This window comes from Cebidichthys violaceus, unplaced genomic scaffold, assembly GCF_023349555.1.
Source record: "Cebidichthys violaceus isolate CVI_PGR_0920_01 unplaced genomic scaffold, fCebVio1.0.p SCAF_11, whole genome shotgun sequence".
Taxonomy (NCBI): Eukaryota; Metazoa; Chordata; class Actinopteri; order Perciformes; family Stichaeidae; genus Cebidichthys; species Cebidichthys violaceus.
In genome coordinates, this window is record NW_027176274.1 from 5,276,931 (window position 1) to 5,296,302 (window position 19,372).

The 19,372-nt window shown below is 43.0% G+C and overlaps 1 protein-coding gene across 3 annotated transcripts in view; it reads right to left on the reverse strand.

The window, feature by feature from the left end:
- Window positions 1-14,977, reverse strand: part of LOC137866018 (fibronectin-like) — a 30,594-nt gene extending 15,617 nt beyond the window's left edge. For all 3 annotated transcript variants that reach the window (XM_068701658.1, XM_068701649.1, XM_068701666.1), the window contains exons 1-18: window positions 14,690-14,977; window positions 13,537-13,662; window positions 13,259-13,396; window positions 12,808-12,939; window positions 12,400-12,537; window positions 11,553-11,711; window positions 10,728-10,925; window positions 10,424-10,606; window positions 9,875-10,051; window positions 6,319-6,474; window positions 5,784-5,912; window positions 5,346-5,489; window positions 1,997-2,118; window positions 1,664-1,832; window positions 1,092-1,277; window positions 800-925; window positions 405-494; window positions 86-280 (exon numbers count right to left, since the gene is read on the reverse strand). In XM_068701658.1, the coding sequence (XP_068557759.1) occupies window positions 86-280; window positions 405-494; window positions 800-925; window positions 1,092-1,277; window positions 1,664-1,832; window positions 1,997-2,118; window positions 5,346-5,489; window positions 5,784-5,912; window positions 6,319-6,474; window positions 9,875-10,051; window positions 10,424-10,606; window positions 10,728-10,925; window positions 11,553-11,711; window positions 12,400-12,537; window positions 12,808-12,939; window positions 13,259-13,396; window positions 13,537-13,662; window positions 14,690-14,819 (2,698 nt within the window). In that variant the 5' untranslated portion in view covers window positions 14,820-14,977. The remainder of the gene's footprint in view (window positions 1-85; window positions 281-404; window positions 495-799; window positions 926-1,091; window positions 1,278-1,663; window positions 1,833-1,996; window positions 2,119-5,345; window positions 5,490-5,783; window positions 5,913-6,318; window positions 6,475-9,874; window positions 10,052-10,423; window positions 10,607-10,727; window positions 10,926-11,552; window positions 11,712-12,399; window positions 12,538-12,807; window positions 12,940-13,258; window positions 13,397-13,536; window positions 13,663-14,689) is intronic.
- Window positions 14,978-19,372: the final 4,395 nt, after the last annotated feature.

The window sequence follows — 19,372 nt, forward strand, 5'->3', positions numbered from 1 at the left end:
ACACACACACACACAAAAACAACCTGACTCAGGCTTTCCAAATAACAATAAGGTCCCCTTTGTTTTACACATCTCAGTCTTTTACCTGGCAGTGGACTTCCAGCAGTGTTGACCTGTACAAAGATAGGCTCGCTCTCCAGGCTGTCCTCCACAGAGTAGATACTGATGTTGTACAACTTCCCAGGTCGAAGGTCGCTCAGAGTCACAGATGTTGCCGTGTCGGGGAGAGTCAGCTCCGTGCTTTCACCTTCCAGTGACGGCGTGTAGACGACACGATAACCTGCATGGAGGAAGAGACCATGCGGTTCATTGTGTGGACGGGACTGTCACAGATGAATAGGTACGGGTTCAAATCAGCAACAGAATGATGATAAATCGTGGCTGTGACGTGTGCTACAACATACCAGTGATGGGAGCCAGGGGCTTTTCCCAGCTGATCACCATGGAAGTTTCTCCCACCTCCTCCACTTCATGCTCAATAGGAGCATCAGGTGCTATGGAACAAATGGGGTGTAAGTGTGAGAAGGGAAATTACAACCACAGCTTTTTTTTTTTTTAACTGGACCACTTGGTTCATAGTCCCCTGGCACATGTTCATTAGGCCGCTTGCAATGTCTGGGATTCAAGACAACATTTCAGTCTAGCAGCTGTAATGTTTCTGAGAACGGGAAAGAACATCAGAGAAGAGAGACGGGAATATAAACTGGGAGAAAGCGTGTGTGTGTGTGTGTGTGTGTGTGTGTGTGTGTGTGTGTGTGTGTGTGTGTGTGTGTGTGTGTGTGTGTGTGTGTCTACTAACCAGTGGTTTGTGAAGTAGTTAGGATGAGGTTGTCTCCGCCATCTGTAACCTCATAGACGTTAATAGTGTACTTCCTCCCAGGTAGAAGCTCATTAATGTTCACTGAGGTAGCTGTATGGGGCAGGTCTGATGGGAAGAACATGACATTGGTTTTAATACAATGAAATATTCTAAAGCAGCTAAATAAAGATCTGTTATTCTCTGACTAAGAGCAGTCTTAAAATGTCTATTATTTTGAAATCAGGCCAAAATAGAAGCGTAGATAGATAGATAAGTGTATCTCTGCACTTACCAAGCACCAGGGGTTGTCCAGTTCCCTGTCCCTGCTCACTGAGCTCATACTCTACTCTAAAACCAGAAACTGTGTCGGAGGCGGAAACCCAGGAGATGACAAAGCTGCTGGAGGTAATTTCGGTCACCGACTCTGAGATGTCAACCATAGGCGGAGGTGGAGTGGTCTCGCCTTGTGATGTCGCCACTACAGGAAAAACAGAGACGGAAAATACGAGAGTTGGTTACTTGCTGCCTCTGAGATCAGAACTGGCAACACTGTCCAGGAAAAGTTATTAAACCCGAGTGAGGAGATTCTGGTGAAATAAAAGTTACATTAAAGGAGCCAAACAGAATAAAAAAATAAAGCACAAGAAATTACTATTTCATAATGTTGTAAGCACATTTCCAGAGACGCTTGTTCCAAATTATCTTTCATATTTATTTTGCAGACCAGTGCACATTAAGCAGAGATCTGCAGAAAAAAAAATACCCATGCCTAAACTGTAAAAGTAGCCAAATAAACTGCCAATACAGGTGGTTAAACAGTGATGCTGCAACTCTCACTGAGATCTGTCAACTCCCTCCACTCACGTGATCCATAATTGGTGGTGAAGTCAAAGCGCGTGACCTCTTGGCGTCCAAACCGCAGCACGCTGATTAGCTGACCCTCGTAGGTGATGCCCGGCTTCAGACCAGAGATGGTGTAAGAGTTCAGGTGGCCGGGGATCATCACCTCTCTCCATGGGCTGTGAGTGTTTCTCTGGAAAATGTGATGTAGAATGTCAGAAAGAAAGAAAGAAATGCAAGAGTCTTTTAAAGCTTTGCATGCAGAACTGGAGTTGAACGTTAGATGTGTCGATAGAGGTTGCGGTTGCATCAGAACCATCATTTCTTTGTTAACTGAAGCTCAATCAGAAGACTCACCACTCTCCACTTGAGGATGTACTGGGTGATGTGAGCAGATTGTGGGGCGTTCCACTGGATAGGGTGGGAGTTGGGTTGGTTTCCAGATTCAGTTATGATCACCTGGACTGGACGACTACCACCTGAGAGAGAAAGAGAGAGAGAGAGAGAGAGAGAGATCAGACGAGGAGTTTCACTTTCTATTGTAGAGTAAAGGTAACATCATAATATGATATTGTGCATTTTCAATGTTGAACACGGCATGTATCTTTAGCATCTAACATGGCGAGATACTGGCTATTCTACGATCTGAGAAAGTTCAGAAACCTGCAGTTTTACATAACCCAGCTCAGCAGTGAGGATGAGTGAGTGTGCAGCAGTGTTCTCCTGAACAGAACACAGAAAGAGAAGGAAAACTAGCACGTCCCTGTGAGATTCCAGCCCAGATTTCAACAGCTGGAGGAGAGAAACCTTTGACTCTACTTTCTCTTCTCTTTAAACCTTCTCCCTTTCATACGTTTTAGAAAACACTTGCAGAAGTATCACAGAAAGGCATATGATGCATTTCTACAAACAGCGAGCATCTAAGAAAAGAAAAGTATGCTGAAACAAGAAAGAAGCATGAGAAAAAACTTGTGAAAACAATACTGCCAAGCCGATAACACAAAATCACGGAATTTATTGCGCCGTTTCAGTCTTAGAAATGTGGGTTTCTCTGTTTAACTGAGCTCCTTGAATCTAGGCACACTCTGCCAAACAACATTTAACAAGTAATACAAATAAGGACCATGCACGATTTTGTTGGTGGATTCTTTGGAAAACCTTGCGGTGGTGAGTTTTGTCGCCGACATGAGCTTCAACATGTATATTGTGTCATTAGTGCATCTGACAGCACATTGACTAAAGTTGGGTTCTGTATTGTAAGAAGTAGCGGTCCAGGCTTAAGAGCAGCTTAGCAGAACAAGTAAAGAAGATATCAGCAGAAGCTCAAACATGTTTTATCTTTGCTGGTTTCGGAAGTGAACAAAGGCCACCAAGTCATCTTTAATGTAAACAGAAGTCATGTGGCAAGCAGACTCCTGACATAAGCTGTGCTGATAGAAACTGGTAGCTTCTATAAAGAACTGAGGTTTTCTAACCACTTTTCCAAATAGCAGACCTGTAATCAAAGTTTCTGAGCAAGTGGCTCGGTTAACCAGAAGTTGCTAGCAGATACACAAACCTCAAAAACAATCTGGGACCAATTACTGCCTATTACAGACCCACAGGCCACTGGAGAGGGTAAGGGTTACATAGAATCAGATGTGGGACGCAAATGAAAACGGATGCACACTTGCAGTGGATAAAACACACACACACACACACACACACACACACACACACACACACACACACACAATCTCCCAGCAATACACACACGTACAAGCACACGCACGTTCATGCAGACATCCCCCTTTACTTTGCACACACAGACACAACATGAATTCTTGATACAGACAAGAGGCACAGCAAGGTGGTGATAAGGACCACAGCAAAGGGAAGTCATGTTGAGAGTCATCCTAACAATAAGAAATACCCCAAAAAGATTAAAGATTAAATTACACTCCAGACAAGGAGCGATAAACGCAGAGGGCAGGAAAGAAAACAAGAAGATCGTATCGATGTGGTGCTAAATCTGAGACTTGTGAAAACCCTTAAAAAGATCCTTCACTGGGATTTTCCATTTTTACCTTTTATGGTGTTTTCCCCAGTAAGCCAACTGACTCGGAGTCTGATTTGACTCTTGCTGCCCTTAAATCTTAGCACGCTGTATTTTGTGTGCACACACACACACACACACACGCGCACACACACACAAACACAGACGCAGAGCAAGTTCACAGCTGGTTGCTATTACAGCCACTTATGGAGGAACAGTGCCCTACATTTTGTATCTCCCGACAACCTGCTTCACACACAGGGCAAAGAAGTAATAGTTCAAATGTTCCCGTACACAAGACTGGTCCGACCTCAAGTTCTGTCTCCACTAGCAGAGCTTCACAGCCTCGCTTATTTTAACATGTAATAGCAAACACATAACATAAAAGCCCATCATACCGTACAAGTGCATCACTATTGTAAGAATCAGGGGAAATGGGAACAACATTACATGCCATACAAGAAGGTGAAGAACGTGGTTAGTTGTAATGACGAAGAGGGCAGACTACTAAAAAGTAAACTTTGTCTGTGAAGGGACTCTGATATGAAGACAACTTTAAGTCAAGAAAGAAGTGTGTGAAAGCTTTTTCGCGCAAAAAGTCGGTGTGCCGTGTTGCTGACTAGCCCAGCTTGGTTTCCAGTCAGCAGAAATGAGGTAACTTAACCATCACGGCTGCATAATGTTGTGTAATGAAGCATGACTTTATTCTAAATAATGCTGACTAAGTGCTTAAACTCTACGACACGATGTTTAATTTAAAGTGATTGCTAAAATCCACAAAACAGGCTTTAGATGTGTGCATGTGGTAGGCGTATGTGTGTGTGTGTGTGTGTGTGTTGGGGGTGTATACACACACACACACACACACACACACACACACGTGCACTGTGATGTTTTGTACAGCTGTGGCAACAGCACAGGGGATGTACCACATGCTAGCAAGAACAAAGGCTCAAAGTAGGGGGTGTATCTGTTAAAGAGGAAATCACACCCCCAACCCCCCCCCCCCCCCCCCCCCCCCCCCCATCGCTGTCTGTTTCACATCAAAGTCAAGGGCCTCTTTTTCAAGGTGACTTAAACAAATACATTTCCCTGCAGGAGATGGCGCGTAATCTGTTGGCTCATATTACATCCCTGAACACATCCTTACTGAGGATTACAGTTTTACAGCTACCGTGAACATGTCATCCTTTCTTTACCCTGTACAATACAGGCATCGACCTGGCTGTGCTATTTAAAGACAACTTACTGACACTCAAATTAGATGGTGAGAGGTGCAACCGAGTCTGAAACATACAACAGTTCCAGGGACTGAGACAGGTTCAGGAGTCAAAAATGACAATATTGAAAAAGGTGACCAGGTAAAAAAGGACGACCAAAAGAGAGAGGCAGAAGTATATTAATGTAGATTAGGGGTTTTTTGCTATATGAATAAATTCCTGCGACATTGATCAAGGCCAAATGGCCAAAACATTTAGTTTTTCCAGTCTTGTGTGGATAAAGTGACTTCTTCTCATTGTGTGACGCTCCTCTGTCATCATAAGTCAATACAGACCAGATACGTCAAGAGGCACAGCTTCCATAGACCGCTCAGTGGTGAAACATGTATACTGTCTTACAGTACACACAGAATCACTGCATCGCTGAACCCTAGTGTGTTTAACGTCTTACCGGGGTAGGACTGCTGGGGCTCGCAGCTGAGCTCTCCGACGCCGTTGCCATAGCAATAGCACTTGTACATGACTCCTTGGATGACTTTATCCCAAGACTCCCCAATCTTATAGAAGACTCTCGTCTCCGGCTCCTGGCACTGATCTGAGGACGGAGTCGTGAAACCAGGTGATGTAACGGGGACCACACAATACAGCTGGCAATGATGATGCTTCCCTCAAATGCAATTCTTTGTCGTAAATTAATGACATTTAAAACACGCACCGCAAATAAACATGGTGCATATCTATGTGTGGAAGTGATGCAAACATATAAATATCTAGAATTATTAAAGAAATTAGCGATTGCAATTTTCTAACCGGTTAAAATCGGCTTAATGATTGCATGTCATTTGAGACTGAATGAACACAGATAAAACCTGTAACGTGGTAAACTCACCAACGGCATCACACTTCCAGCGACCACGGCCATGTCCAAAGCAGGTGCAGTTCATTGTGTAGCTCTCCTCATGTTGTTTAGTGAAGGTTTGGTTCACCTCATAGGTCAGACCATCCACAATACACTGGTCTGCAACAGACAAACAAACACGGATATATGCATTGGCATGCAGGAGGAAAGTCAAATGTAACTTTTTCTAAGTACCTCACTGGTTTTGCACAGCTGCTCTTCTGAACTGTGTGTGTGTGTGTGTGTGTGTGTAGATGTGTGTGTCTCTGTGATGCAGGTGCAGCTAAAGCCCCATAAAGCGCAGGTGTGCTGCCTCGCTTTTTAACCTTTTGACAGGCGAGTGGTTTTGTCACCTGTGACCTTTCCCCTCTTCACTCAGAGTATTCAAATATCACTCTCTAATTATTATGGACAAAACACCACGTCAGCAACTCTGGTTCACCTGTTCTTCCTCTATGTAACCTATTCTACCTCTCCCTGTTACACACACACACACACACACACACACACACACACACACACAAACCTTTAAGCTGGGAGTAAGCAACACAACTCCATTCTCCTCTGCCATTGCCGACGCAGGTACATCGCATCATGTGACCCAGAACATCGTGCCGTTTGTCCCACTGCTCTCCCATGCGGTACATCACCCCTTCACTGGTCGTGCACACTTCTTCATGGTCTAGAAGACACAGAAAGACAACAACAAAAAAAGTTACAAAAGCGCATGCTAATATGTTGTGTTCTTGATTCACTTCAAATCAAGTTTGGACTTTGGGGAAAAACTGGAACAAACAAAAAAGTTGAAAACACAAACCACCAAATACGACACACAAAATAATCAGATGCAACGACATGCTAGGAAACACATCATACATCTTGTTAGTAACGCAAGCAGTGCATACCGACATTGAGATAAAAACACACACAATTCACGATGATGAATGATCTTCCTTGGAGATTTTACCCTACAATTACTGCACAAGGCCGTAGAAGACACGACCAACACGGAACACCTGTGTCCATAAAGAAGAAGATTTTCCTGACACAGCTGTCTCGTGTCCTTGTGTGTATGAATGGCTGTGTGTGTTCACCATATGTTCTCCCGTGATTAAAAGAGAGAGTCGTTTTTATTCAGGAAAGATAGAAACCTCCATAGCTACTTCTGCTTAACCTGCACGCCTGGTGCATAAATGAACGTTCAACGCTCCATACAGAGGAGGGAGGTGGAGGTAGAGAAAAAGGAGCAGATCTGTTGTCTTGAAGCCCAGCCCAAACTTTTCTTAGGCATGCAGAATCTGGACCAGAGCCAGACCATCTGGTTCCTTGGACTAAAGATCATTTGGACTTGGTTTGGTGGCTATGCAACAAAGCTGTGGCTTGGGGCAGAAAAACAGGGGCCGGAGATTTTTTTGGACATGGTAAGGAATAGTCAAGTACCCAGGCGGTGGTTTTTTGATGTGCAGTAGTCAGGCCTGGGGCTCAAGCTAATTTAGCATTTGAATGATCTACATAACGGCTGGTGAACAAGGTTATTTTATTGTCATTGTACATTCATTACATTGTAAATGTCTCTTTAATTGCTGTACAGGGCTTCTCCTGTGCTATCAGTATGACTTAAAATGATTGGAGACAATGTCTGGATGCGTTTTCACCCCACCCTTCCCACTTGTCTATAGCTGGAGGGTGACCTGGTGCTTTTCGCAATGTAAAATCTGTTCTCCAAGCATGGAACTGCTTCAATCTGTTCCAAAAGGTCTGAATGTATTTGGCATCAACTAAATGATCTCTTTAAAACCAGTCTATATTTTCTTACGGTAATTGAACTGCTCTTTTTAATGACTCGGAAAGAGGCCACTTAAAACTTAACTGGTGGTTTGGACATTGCTTTGCAGCCAGGGACAATTTCCTCCAGGCAGAACCGATCACAGCCTGAGGGTGTGTTAGGAGATTCCAGCTGAGATGCAGAGGAAAAACCAAAGCTCTGGTGATCGTGTTGAAGAGGGGCCGATACAAATAATTATGGTCATATGTTTCAATTGTTTTTGAGGTAGAGAGAAAACAGTTGCTCTAATAATGTTAAATGGTGCAGTTTGCATAAATAATGGTGGTGGAGACAGAGCCCAGGTCAGCCTATCCAGACTCTTCCCCTGAGGACTGCCACAGGTGGAGCAGAAGGGGCTCCAGACTATTACTGTTCTTTAAACACCGCCATTAACATCTCAAGTACCGTGTTTGTTTTGACAATCCCTGTGAAGCCATTAATGTCAATATCAAAGACCCCCCGCTGCTTTGATTGCTGGACTCAGTTTAACACAGACAACCCACTCTGACACTAGCTAAAGGGCAGAAACACAGTGTTTTTCCCCTCTCTTTAAATGTTGAGAGGGTGTTGTTAACAACAGGGTGTCGGTCCAAAGGTGGGTCCCAGGATTGAAGTAGGCATATAAAAAGGAATTCTGGAGAAAATTGCAGCTTTGAAAAAACCCAAGAAATCAGCACAATCTATTATCCCATCACTTGCGATGTGCTTGTTAAGTACAACATAAAACAAGGACTACTATTCTATAGGCCGTCCATATGCACACAACCAAATCCTTTCACTTCAGAGCAGAGTTTAAAAAAAGTTTGTACTTCTTACAGTGATCGCCTATCCGTCTTGCCACGCTGCATTTAAAAACTACAAACGATAAGTTGTTATGAGATCAAATTTATCCAGCGCTGCATTTTTTCTTAGAATTCAAAGACTGCTTTGTCTCAGATAAGAAGGATGTTTTCTTTAAAGCAGAGCTAATCTTCCTTCCTATTTGGACAATATTGTTTTACATCCGTCTGTACTTAATTCACGTACAAACTAAATTCAAACAATGCCTGAGATAAACCTCAGTGTCCGTCTACAATCATGTTAGCTAGCCGGGATCTTGGACATTCACAGCAATGCCAAAGAATCACATTTGCTGTGACTACGCAGCTGTTTGTATTAACTAGATTTGGCTTTACTCAACATGCCTATGTGTTGTTGTTTTTTATAAGTTAAACTATCAGGCATCTTATTCATACATCAACATGCAGTCACCTGATATCTAAAGAAGTCCTCTAGACTGTCATAGTTTCTCTCTTTGTTAAATGGCATGTTGGTATCATCATTACCATATCATCACTCCTTCACAGACATTAGTGCAGTGTAAATGACCCCCTAGTGTTTCAGCCTCTTTTGTTACCTGTGGAGACCTAATTGACACCTAAACAACACAACACATTTCTCACAAGGCAGTGACTTCAATGTGAATCTGTTTACGCTATCAATAAAAAAAAAAAAAGGTGTAAGAACTGTAAATTAGATGTTGTCTGCGCCATCAGCCCGACTCCTTTTTAACATCAATCTGATAATAGCTTTTATGTAAATGAAATAAGGTTGCCCTTCAAATCTCTTAATTGCCAAAGAATAGTCTTATTACAAAGGCTATGCGCTGATTCAGACTGGGCGGAGATACATTTTACTTAAGAGTGGGAGGGACTGATGGCTAAAGACTAATTAGCTGTGCTAATCACATTAGTGGCCCCTATGGGGAGAAAACACTTCTGGCTTGCAAACAAATATTTGGGAAACTAATGTGTGTGAAAAAGAGTTTTTAAAGTTCTTTCTGTTTTGTTTCCTTTTTTTAAAACAGACATCTGAATGATATTTTAAAATGTCATCTATAATAGTGTGGCCTACATGTGCTTTCAGTGCCACACAACTTCAAACAACACTACCATCTGCAGCCCCAGCATTTGGACTGCATTCCAAATCCCATACTTTTTCTTTTTCCAACTTTCAGTACATACTGCAGCTGCCCTTACAAATTATGGATCTGTTGCATGCAGTATGCATTCAATTGGGACATACTACTCTGCTGCTGCGCAGAGGATTGTGGGTCAGAATAGTCGTAAAAGCATGCTAGCTTGCAACCAGATGCAGTAGGACATGTTTTTCTGGGGTACTAACTAGTATGGTAGTATGAGTATTGGAACGCACAGTTAGAGTCTCTCTGTCCCCCTTCCTCTCTCTCCATCACCCACACACCCACATACAGACTTACCAGCCATGGGACAGAATCCAAAGCGCTGTTCTGCATCATAGTCTGTTGTGGTGCCACACCACTTCATGCCATCTCTACGGCCATCTGCAGTACAGTCGGTGTAGTTTCGGCCATTATAGAGGTAGGGGAACTGGCAGACCGCACCATTTGAATTACCGCCTCGTGTTGCCACAATCACTGTTAAAAGAACAACACAGCCATATGAATTGCCATCACTATATAGTTATCAACATCCAACCCCCAATACAACTCCTGTTTTATACATACTACCAAGCATACTCACACACTTCAGATAAGAAGCAAGTGCTTGCTGAGGCACTGCCAGGGTCTTTCTTTTAAACTTGTCAGCCAGACTAGTCGGTAAACTTAGCCCTGAAAATACCAGGTCTCTATTCAGAGTTTTTTAAAAGGTGTTTTATTTTAAACAATTGTTTCATGTGTAAAAAAGACTGTATGCACTCTTTTAAATCAAGGTTGGTGTTGTCCTTGTTTACTACCAATTTCACTTCAGAAGTCCCGCCTTTAATAGCATTTAACACATCTGCTCACCATTCCTCTCTGTACAGAAAGAATATTTCTGGTCCGTCTCGAAGTCAGAGGAGGTGGAACACCAGAGCTGTCCATCACTGCGTCCATCAGAGATACAAGAGTGGTAGGTCTTCCCCTTGTAGACGAAGGGAAACACACATGGCTGACCTCCGGAGTTGCCGCCGTACACTGGAGCCTGTCCGTCTGTATGAAGACAGGAACACACACGGATACGGTAATGACTAAACATACAGGTATGACCAAGTGGCATTCACGTGTTGGGTTGTGTCCTTAATCGTACAACGATAGAAGGAACATCTCTTACCCCACTGTTCACAGCTGACTCCATTGCCAAGACAGGTACAGATCAACTGCTTGGTTCCCTGGTTCTTCAGCCAGCGCTGGCCGATGAAGTAGGAGAGTCCTGCATCCGTCCGACAGGGACCCTCCTGGGACAGCTCAGGAACAGTGGCGGGATGGTAGATCGCAGGCTGGATGTTAGTGATCACACGAGAGCCAGTGCCTGGAATGAAACATTGGATCCAGGTCACGGGCGATATCACATGTAAACTTCCCAAATGAAAAGCTACCTATTAGGTGATGATGCAGCTAAAACCCAAAAGATTTACTTAATTTAAAAACCAGAACAAACACCTTTGAACATGCAACTGTCACTGGAGTTAAGGCCTATGCATGACTTTGGCAAAAACAACATATAGTTGGTGTGTTGTACTGTATAACATACGAAACAAAGTAAATGTCTGGCTTTCATTTCAACTGAAACACCACAGTACCGCGTCGGCTACAATGAAGCTTTCAATGAGTTTAATGTCCCTGAGTCACGACAAGCATGTGTTCCTGTCTCACACCCAATAATCACTTCAAACCACTTCAAGCACATTTCTCCCACCAAGTTCCCCATGTTCCATTTCTCCCTCCGCATTTCCCCGTTCACCACCTCTCTTTCTCATGAGGTCATGGTCATGAGTTAAAAGAGCCGTCTTTCTCACTTCAACACTTGGCACTTCTTATCTCTCCCTCCTCACAGCATCTGTCTCTGGTATACATTCTGCTCTCCTCGCACACAGCAGGAGGGAAGGAAGAAAAAAAAAAAAACAGGGACACAGGCATATCATCATTCATTTCTCACCCAGGCCAGTGGTATGAAGTGAAGCATGTCGCTCACATTTCCACTCCCCTCGGCCGTTCCCGGTGCACACACACTGGAGCGAGTGGCCTTGGGCGTCTGTCTTGGTCCAGGTGTCTCCAATGCGGTGGGAGGTCAGAGTATCCTGGTCGTTACAGCGATCTAGGAGAGAAGTGAACGTGAGGGATTCATTAGAAATAGATCGGAAACTGTGAGACGCCATCGTGGCCCCATTTGGATGGGAGTCTGCAGCGATTCTGTGGGGAGTGATTCCTCCTGGCCTCCAGCTGTTTCCTTGAGACTTTGTTGATAACTTGTTGAGCACATGCATGATAACAATTTATTGATAACCTCCGACACAAAAACATCTAAGGCCACCCTGAAGTCTTGCATGCAACAACAAGCCAACAGGGAGTAACGTTCAGTCTCATCTGTCACATCAGCTAGCATCATTAAGGACGCAAGTAATGGTCCTAATTGAAAACACAACTGGTAAACATTTTCTCCACAGCCTGTTAAAATCTGCCAACAGATCTCAAGTTTCGCTGTTTGCCTTCAGCTCTGCCAGTGCGACCACAGAGTATATCTGTGTGGCGTTCCATTAGGATTAAGCTGATGTGTATCGACACGCTACTTGTTAAAAAAAAAATGCAGCTTTTAATTAAATGTTCTGCTTGTGTGTGGATCTCAATGATGCAGTTTTCCCTGTCTGTTATGAACAAGTAGATATACATTTGTCTAGATAGAAGATACACAAAAAGAGAGATCTGTGGAGGTTGGATTGTTGTGATGCTGCTCATACAGAGGCAGGACAGGTGACAGGTAGAAGAAGAAATAAAGGGATGCTTACTCCTGGAAGTGCATGTGATGCGTCCACTTCCTTCTCCCAGACAGGTGCAGTCCACCACCATCCATCCCTGGTACGGCTTCTCCCACGTCTCCCCAACAACGTAGGATGTCCCCGCTGAGTTGTCATAGCAACGCTCAGCTGCAGGAAACAAGAGACTCGTGAGCTACTAAATCAATTAAAAACCTTTTTTTATTTTTCACAAATCCAATCTTTTTGTACCAAACACTCAATACAAAAATACCCTGAACATGAAGTGTACTCATTAACTGACTGTGAAACACAAGAGAATGATTAATACATAATAATCTGATCAATCATCCCAAATGTTTCTGTCAAGCTAGAGTCAGACAGTTTTCCCAGCAGGTGAATCCAGTCGTCTGTTAGTCAGTGGCTGTCTGAATGACTCACCGATGGGTTTGCAGGTCCACTCTCCCTTGCCGTTTCCCAGACAGACACACTCCAACATGTAGCCTCCTGTTTCATGGGGTCTCCTCCAGGTGTCACCGATCTTATATGAAGCCCCACCCTCATGACAGCGGTCTGGGTAGACAGAAAGAAAAAGGATGCATTTAGACTGAGGTCAATGTGCATGCGTGTGTTTGCACAGAAAGAAAGCAAAAGAAACACACACACACACACTCAGACATTTCTCCCATTATCTAACCACTGGGCTAACTGCTAACAGCTGCACAGCACCAGTTGCTGATCAGCTGAGGAGAATATGGAGATTAACCAGTTTACTGGCATTGGACTGGCAGGCCAGGATATACACAGAAACACATGTGTGGTCTGGGGTTAGAACAGTTAATGGCAGCTCCTTGTAGAGCAGCACTCCCAGAAAACAAAAAGATAGACTTACTGCCGATGGTGCAGCTGATCTTGCCCCTCCCTGATCCGATACAGGTACAGTCCCAGATCATGCCGTCCTTGGGTCTCTCATAGGTTTCTCCCACAGTGTAGGACTGCTGGTTGATCTTATCGTAGCACTTTTCCTCTGCTACAGTGTAGGGGGGAAATGGAAAAAGGGTGTGTTTCATGTTTGTTTTGAGGGAAGTGAAGATGGGCTGATGTGTGGGGATGTTTATTCTGGACACAGCTTTAAAAAAAAAAAATGAGATCAATACACACAAAACTAACCTTCAGGTTTGCTTTTACACTTGATGCCAGCGACTCCATAGCAGGTACAGACCAGAATGCTGCCCAAATATGGTCGTTCCCACTGGTCATTAATACCATATAACTGACCATTCTCTATACAACCATCTGACCAAAAAAAAGAGAACAGAAACAGCTAATGAGACTTTGGCACAAAATAGAATCAGGCAGCAGGAGGTCAAATGAAACGCAGCGCCTCCCTTTGCTCTTACACTAAAACACAGAGTGTAGGAAAAATGTGAGCGAGAGAAAAAACACACTCCACCCTCGCACACCCCCAAAACACTGTACCTGCTTACCATGTCCTGTTTCAAAGTGGAAAGACAAATGAAGCCACTGGAAAACGGTACAGCCCATAACAACAAAACACAGAGCAGTATTACTGGTTAAAAGACACACATGTTGTTTTTAATATAGTACAATAAGCAAACTCCACATTGGAATAAACATATAAACACTCCCCCCATGCCTGTGAAATTGACCCTGAATGTGTTAACTCCACTTCATAAGGCCCCCAGTATTAAATCAGTTGCACAGAGTAGAGAATTATATCCACCTTTACTCTCTCTCTCCCCCACCAGGCACGTTCTTTGTTCACATCTCATGACTTCACATGTCAACAGCATCTTTTTTTTCTCTTTTTTTTTCGACAAATTGAAGCCAAGAGTTTTTACGTGGGCCTATTTGTTTCTCTCTCAGATGCTTGGATCATTAGCATTCACACACGGATGGAGTTGAGGAGATCAGAAACGTTTTTGTTTTTTTTCTGTTGTAGAGTTTAATTTAATTTAATGATTCAGAAGAAGATCAGAGGATCATTTTAACTGGTTGTGCTTTTTGTGGTGTTTCTCTCAAAATACACAATGCATCTAATCTATGGGGTTCCCAATCGTTTTAACTGCAAATCCCTCAAAAATGACAATAGAGACACGATCTGAAGAGATGCGTCTAATAGAAAATGCATGTTGCTTACAACTAAGAATGCCAAACACATGATCAAAATTAACTTTTAATTTAATTATTTACCCTCAGACTGTGAGGTCTGTTAAGTGGCCTCTGGTGGCCCTCAGCTAAGAAGTCAGATACTGAAACACCAAATCCCTCTTGTGACTAATCACTCGGGGAAAACACTCACCCTGAGAGACTGAGGAGACCTGATGCTGCTGCGCTTGTCGCCGACTCCTGTGCGTTCCTCTGGGCATACAGTTCACCGCGCTCCCGATACAGAGCGCCACCAGCACCCTGGCTATGGTGCTGCCGGACATACTGTTGAATGCGAGCCACCCGGCTGTTGCAGAACGCGGGTACAGGTGCTCCTTGTGCAACGTCTAGTTCACCGGTTGACGGAGAGAGGTCGGTTCCAGTGCAACGCTTATTTTTCTGCCGCGCTCCAACCTCCCAGATCAAGTCTGCTCCTCCTCACTCTGCGACCACAGTGTGCAGGTTACCAGTCTGTGGGAGTGATTTATCTGGGCATGGCTTAGCTTCAGCCGGAGGAGGGAGGTCCAACAAAAAGACCGACTACCCACGCAGCACGTAGACGATGAGGGCAGCCCAACTTTTTACGAAACAAAGATGGTTACAAATTCCAGGTCTTTCTTTTTCTATTTTTTTTATACCTATGAGGTAAGACAGAAATATGATTTAAAATTGTCTCCATGCAACCCGCAACACAGAGGCAAACACACTTTAAAGTGTCTTTGATATCATGATACAGAGGCAGTGCCCCATTAGCAGATTCTAATTACCCTTTTAAAGATGTAGGGGCCTGGATCCAGAACCATCCCACTCGCTGAAAACGTTTGGAGTTTAGGACCCTGATGGCCACAAGGCTGACCTCTGCCTGCTCTCTATCTTTACAATTTCACAACTCAAATCTCCTCTAGGTCTAATTTTACTGTTGTCTTATACAGTCACCTATACAACCATCTGCCCACATTGTGTCTGAAGAGTCCCAGGTGTGTTTGAAAGTTGATTTAAGTAAAATGTTGTGATTGTTTTGTGCTTGAAACCATCTTTAGTAGAGGTCTTGTTGTGTCCTTATAACAGGGCAGAAGCTTCATGTTCCTCACTATTGAGAGACGGCGTTAAAGAAAGAAGAGAAGAAGCCTCTCCCACTTCTTTTTGCTCAAATTTATAACTGTGTCTTTATTGTTATATGATATTGTCATCGAGAGTTGACTTATTTCTGGTTCATGTTATCTAAGCAGCCCGACCTACAGAACATTGTGCTATGCAGTATATTGGCCTATAGGTTTTACACAGTCCTGGTGGTGATCTGCAGGAATTAGGTCAATGGCGTCAGCGTCTGGAAAGTCTCCAGTAGCCTAAAGTTTCAATGTCTGGATATTGTTTATATGTCCAGGAGTTTCATTGAAATGAGTTCTCTGTGATGCAAGCTAACAGTAATGTGCGAGTTAAAAGATCAATTTTCTTTTTCACTCTCGCTCCTCTCCTCTCTGGCTCACTCTGTGCTTTCTTAACAGCTGTAATCAGTGGATTCGTTTCTCATGCTAGAGCCGCTGGCTTTATTTAAATCTGTTTGTCCAGTTTAAGTCTTCAACACCATTTAAAGCAAGAGGGGAACTATTTATCTGTCCTTAACTTTTCTTTATTTTGATTAGCGCTGCTTTGTCAGCACTTCTTTGTGTTGGGAAAAGCCTTTCAAAGTTTACACATTCTTAGAAAAGCCCATTTTAGGTCAGTTGGGCATTTTTGTTTAGTTTTATTCGGCAATTGGAATAGTAATAGTTTTCTGTAGCACTGTCCCCTTCAAAGTGACCACATTACTGTAGGCTTTACATGGAAACCTACAGTAATGTTGCTGTTTTGCCTAGTCACTCGTTGGTTTCCTCCTCTCTGAGTGCAAACTTCCTGCAGTGTCTTTAGTCACTTCCAGAACATTCTGAGGTTGAAACAGTCATGCATGGTGAGTTCTTGATTTTCTCTTCAATAACAGAAACGGTTGTTTTGTGACTCCCTTGAGTCCATCTTTGATTTTTTTTTTTTTTTTTTTTTTTTATTGAAAGACACGAGACAATACATAAACAGAACAACAAGAGGATGATGAATACAGTGAATACAGGCCATCTTGGAATTATTGTGTGCCTCAGCCAAGTGTTAAAAAACATGTCCCACATAATGATGATGCAGACACTTCAGTACAGTCAAACAAAACCGAAAACAAAATTGTTTAACCCGCTACATCGTCGTTGACACACGATGTATGAAAAATAAAAAACAGCTCACTTTTCCTCTGTCATGGCACCAGCTCCACTGTCACAGCAGTGAAGCAGATACATCGTCAGTCAGCTGGCAAATCAAGCCGCGGTGCAAAGGGAGAGCAGACTCTGAAGCTGAGGCCATGTGGCTTATCTGACGTGTGTCAGGAAATCTACGGGGTGCAGACGAGGTGTTGGCATCACTTGGCTCTACTGTGACATTTGCGTTATCAATGTCTTTTATTGAGCATTTGCTCCGCACTGTGATTAGTTATGAGGGAAGTTATTTTTATTCACCTTAGGACTGATCTGTTATGTTTCTGTCCCATGCATGGGACATCTGTTGGCTGGCATGTTGGCTTACTGTAACACAGACTGTCTGTGTCTGGTTTTTTGGGGTGTTTTTTAAACAGAGAACGAGAAGATTGATAACTCAAAGACTCATCAACTGTAGTCTTGTCGGAATGAAGCTCTGAGTCTATTTAAAAGGATGTACATGCAGGTCACCCTGACCGAAGAAGCGCTGCATTCACATTTTGTAAGGGTACATGTTTTACAATGTGTTCAGCTCAAGAAGTGAGAAAACTCCACATATGTTCTCAGTTACAGACTAACTGTGTAAATGCAATCTACCTGCATAATACAACTAAACCTACTGTGGTAGTTATCCCCACTTTGAGGACTTTCTCTCCATTCATCTCCTTATCCTAAACCCTCAGAATACACTCGTCTATATATGGACATGTTTGTTGGCTGGCGATGTCACATGAAGGTAAAGAGGTGAAAAGGTCATCTGATAAACTACTGACCGTGAGTGCGTCTCTCATTATCCATGGAGGCATTGGCGATGTTATGTTTCTGTTTTGAACTTCAACTTAGAGCTTGTGACAACAGCAAATTGCAAAATGTGTACCGCGGTGGGACAAACGACTTCATGCACGCCTCAGAAGAGAGGAAAACAATATAAGTGTCATTACATCACGCGGTAATAATGACTTAATCCTTGTCATATCAATCTTATGTAGTGAGAAGTTATATTAAAATGCAATTAAAGAACAAACCCCTAAATTTAACACTTTCTCCAGGTGGTGGCTTCTTTTCGAGCTCTTTGACTCTTTCATCTTCGAGAATTTCATACTTTGACAAAATATGGTAAAGTAGCTTTATCATCATCATTTACTGACAACAGTTCTTTGTCTTGTTTTACCCCCTCACACGACTACCCCAAAGTGAAATAGTTTCCCTGTGGTTACCATCTCTAAACCACTTTCTGCTTTAAAGCCATTATCTGGTCATTGTGCAAGCTCACTGCCCACTGTGGCTTCACATACTGTATATGAATGTACCAACATTCTTCTGGTTATAAAGATGGTCTCATGTGGTCATTTGACATTAAAAGTGAATCAGCATGGTCACAACAAAAACAGCGACAATCATTTCCAGTACGCAACTTGGTTACATTGTTGACAGTCCCATACAGAAAAATAGACACGAGACTGCACTGAGCTCATCTTCATTAAACCGTACAATGTGAATGGCCTTATGCAGAGGATGTAACAGCTGAGCTGGGAGAAGAGAAAAGGAAATGGAGAGGACAGAGAGACGAAAAGAGAGAAAGAAATGTGTGATGTTAAAGGAACTAGTGTGGGAATCTTTGGAGGAGGGTTCAGTCTTTACAGTGGGAGATATGAAGATATGAATAATCCTAAGAGACAGTGGGTGTAGTGAGGAAATGGAGGCAACGTGACGCGACTAAATGGAGAGTTAGGAAATTTGTGAAGTTTAATACCAATGTGTGGAAATCAAACTGTAACGTTGTGCTTTGCATTACACAATACACTCAGAATGATCATCCTGAGAAACAGGACAAGGGTGAGGAAAGAGGTCACAGCTGCAAAGTCTCCGTACAGCTGCTGCACATTTTCATCCAACTTTTTCCCTCCAAGTCCTTCTCTTCTCTAAATCTCCTCAAAATGTTACTCTTTAGGTGGTCTTTCATTCTGCTCTCCCTGTTTATCACTGTGGTTTAGCACCATGAAACGTCCTTGGTCCTTGCACTGAATAATTGGCCATTCCTCACATATAGTTGCAACATCCCAGAGCAGTCTCCGCTGGCTTGCCCGTCTCGTCTTACACTATTCTTTTCCAGCATTCCTTTAATACGTTTCCCATTTTTAAAATGTCTTGCATACCTCTATCCGAGTGCCTCACTGCATCTTCAATCTTTGGATCTCACTCTATCCTCTTGTCTTTGTTTCCATTCCTCTCACTTTAAGCACATTAAGTATGGTGTTTGCTTATATAGGTGTTTAGCATATATGTATATATATATATATATATATATACTGTTTATATGAAGTGAATGTAGTCACTGTGACATCACCCACTGGTTTGCGGATACGGCTTTGATGCCTCGAGTTCGGTATAGATGGCCATCGCCATCTTTGTTTTTGTGTTTTTTGGAACCAGAAGTGACACAAGAGGGTGGAGCTAAGTACAAATGAACACTGAATAAAACTGTTTTTGGCGACCAAAATCTTTCAACTTTACTTAACTTTCATGAAATGAAAACACACTGTGAAAGGGTTAAAATTGTA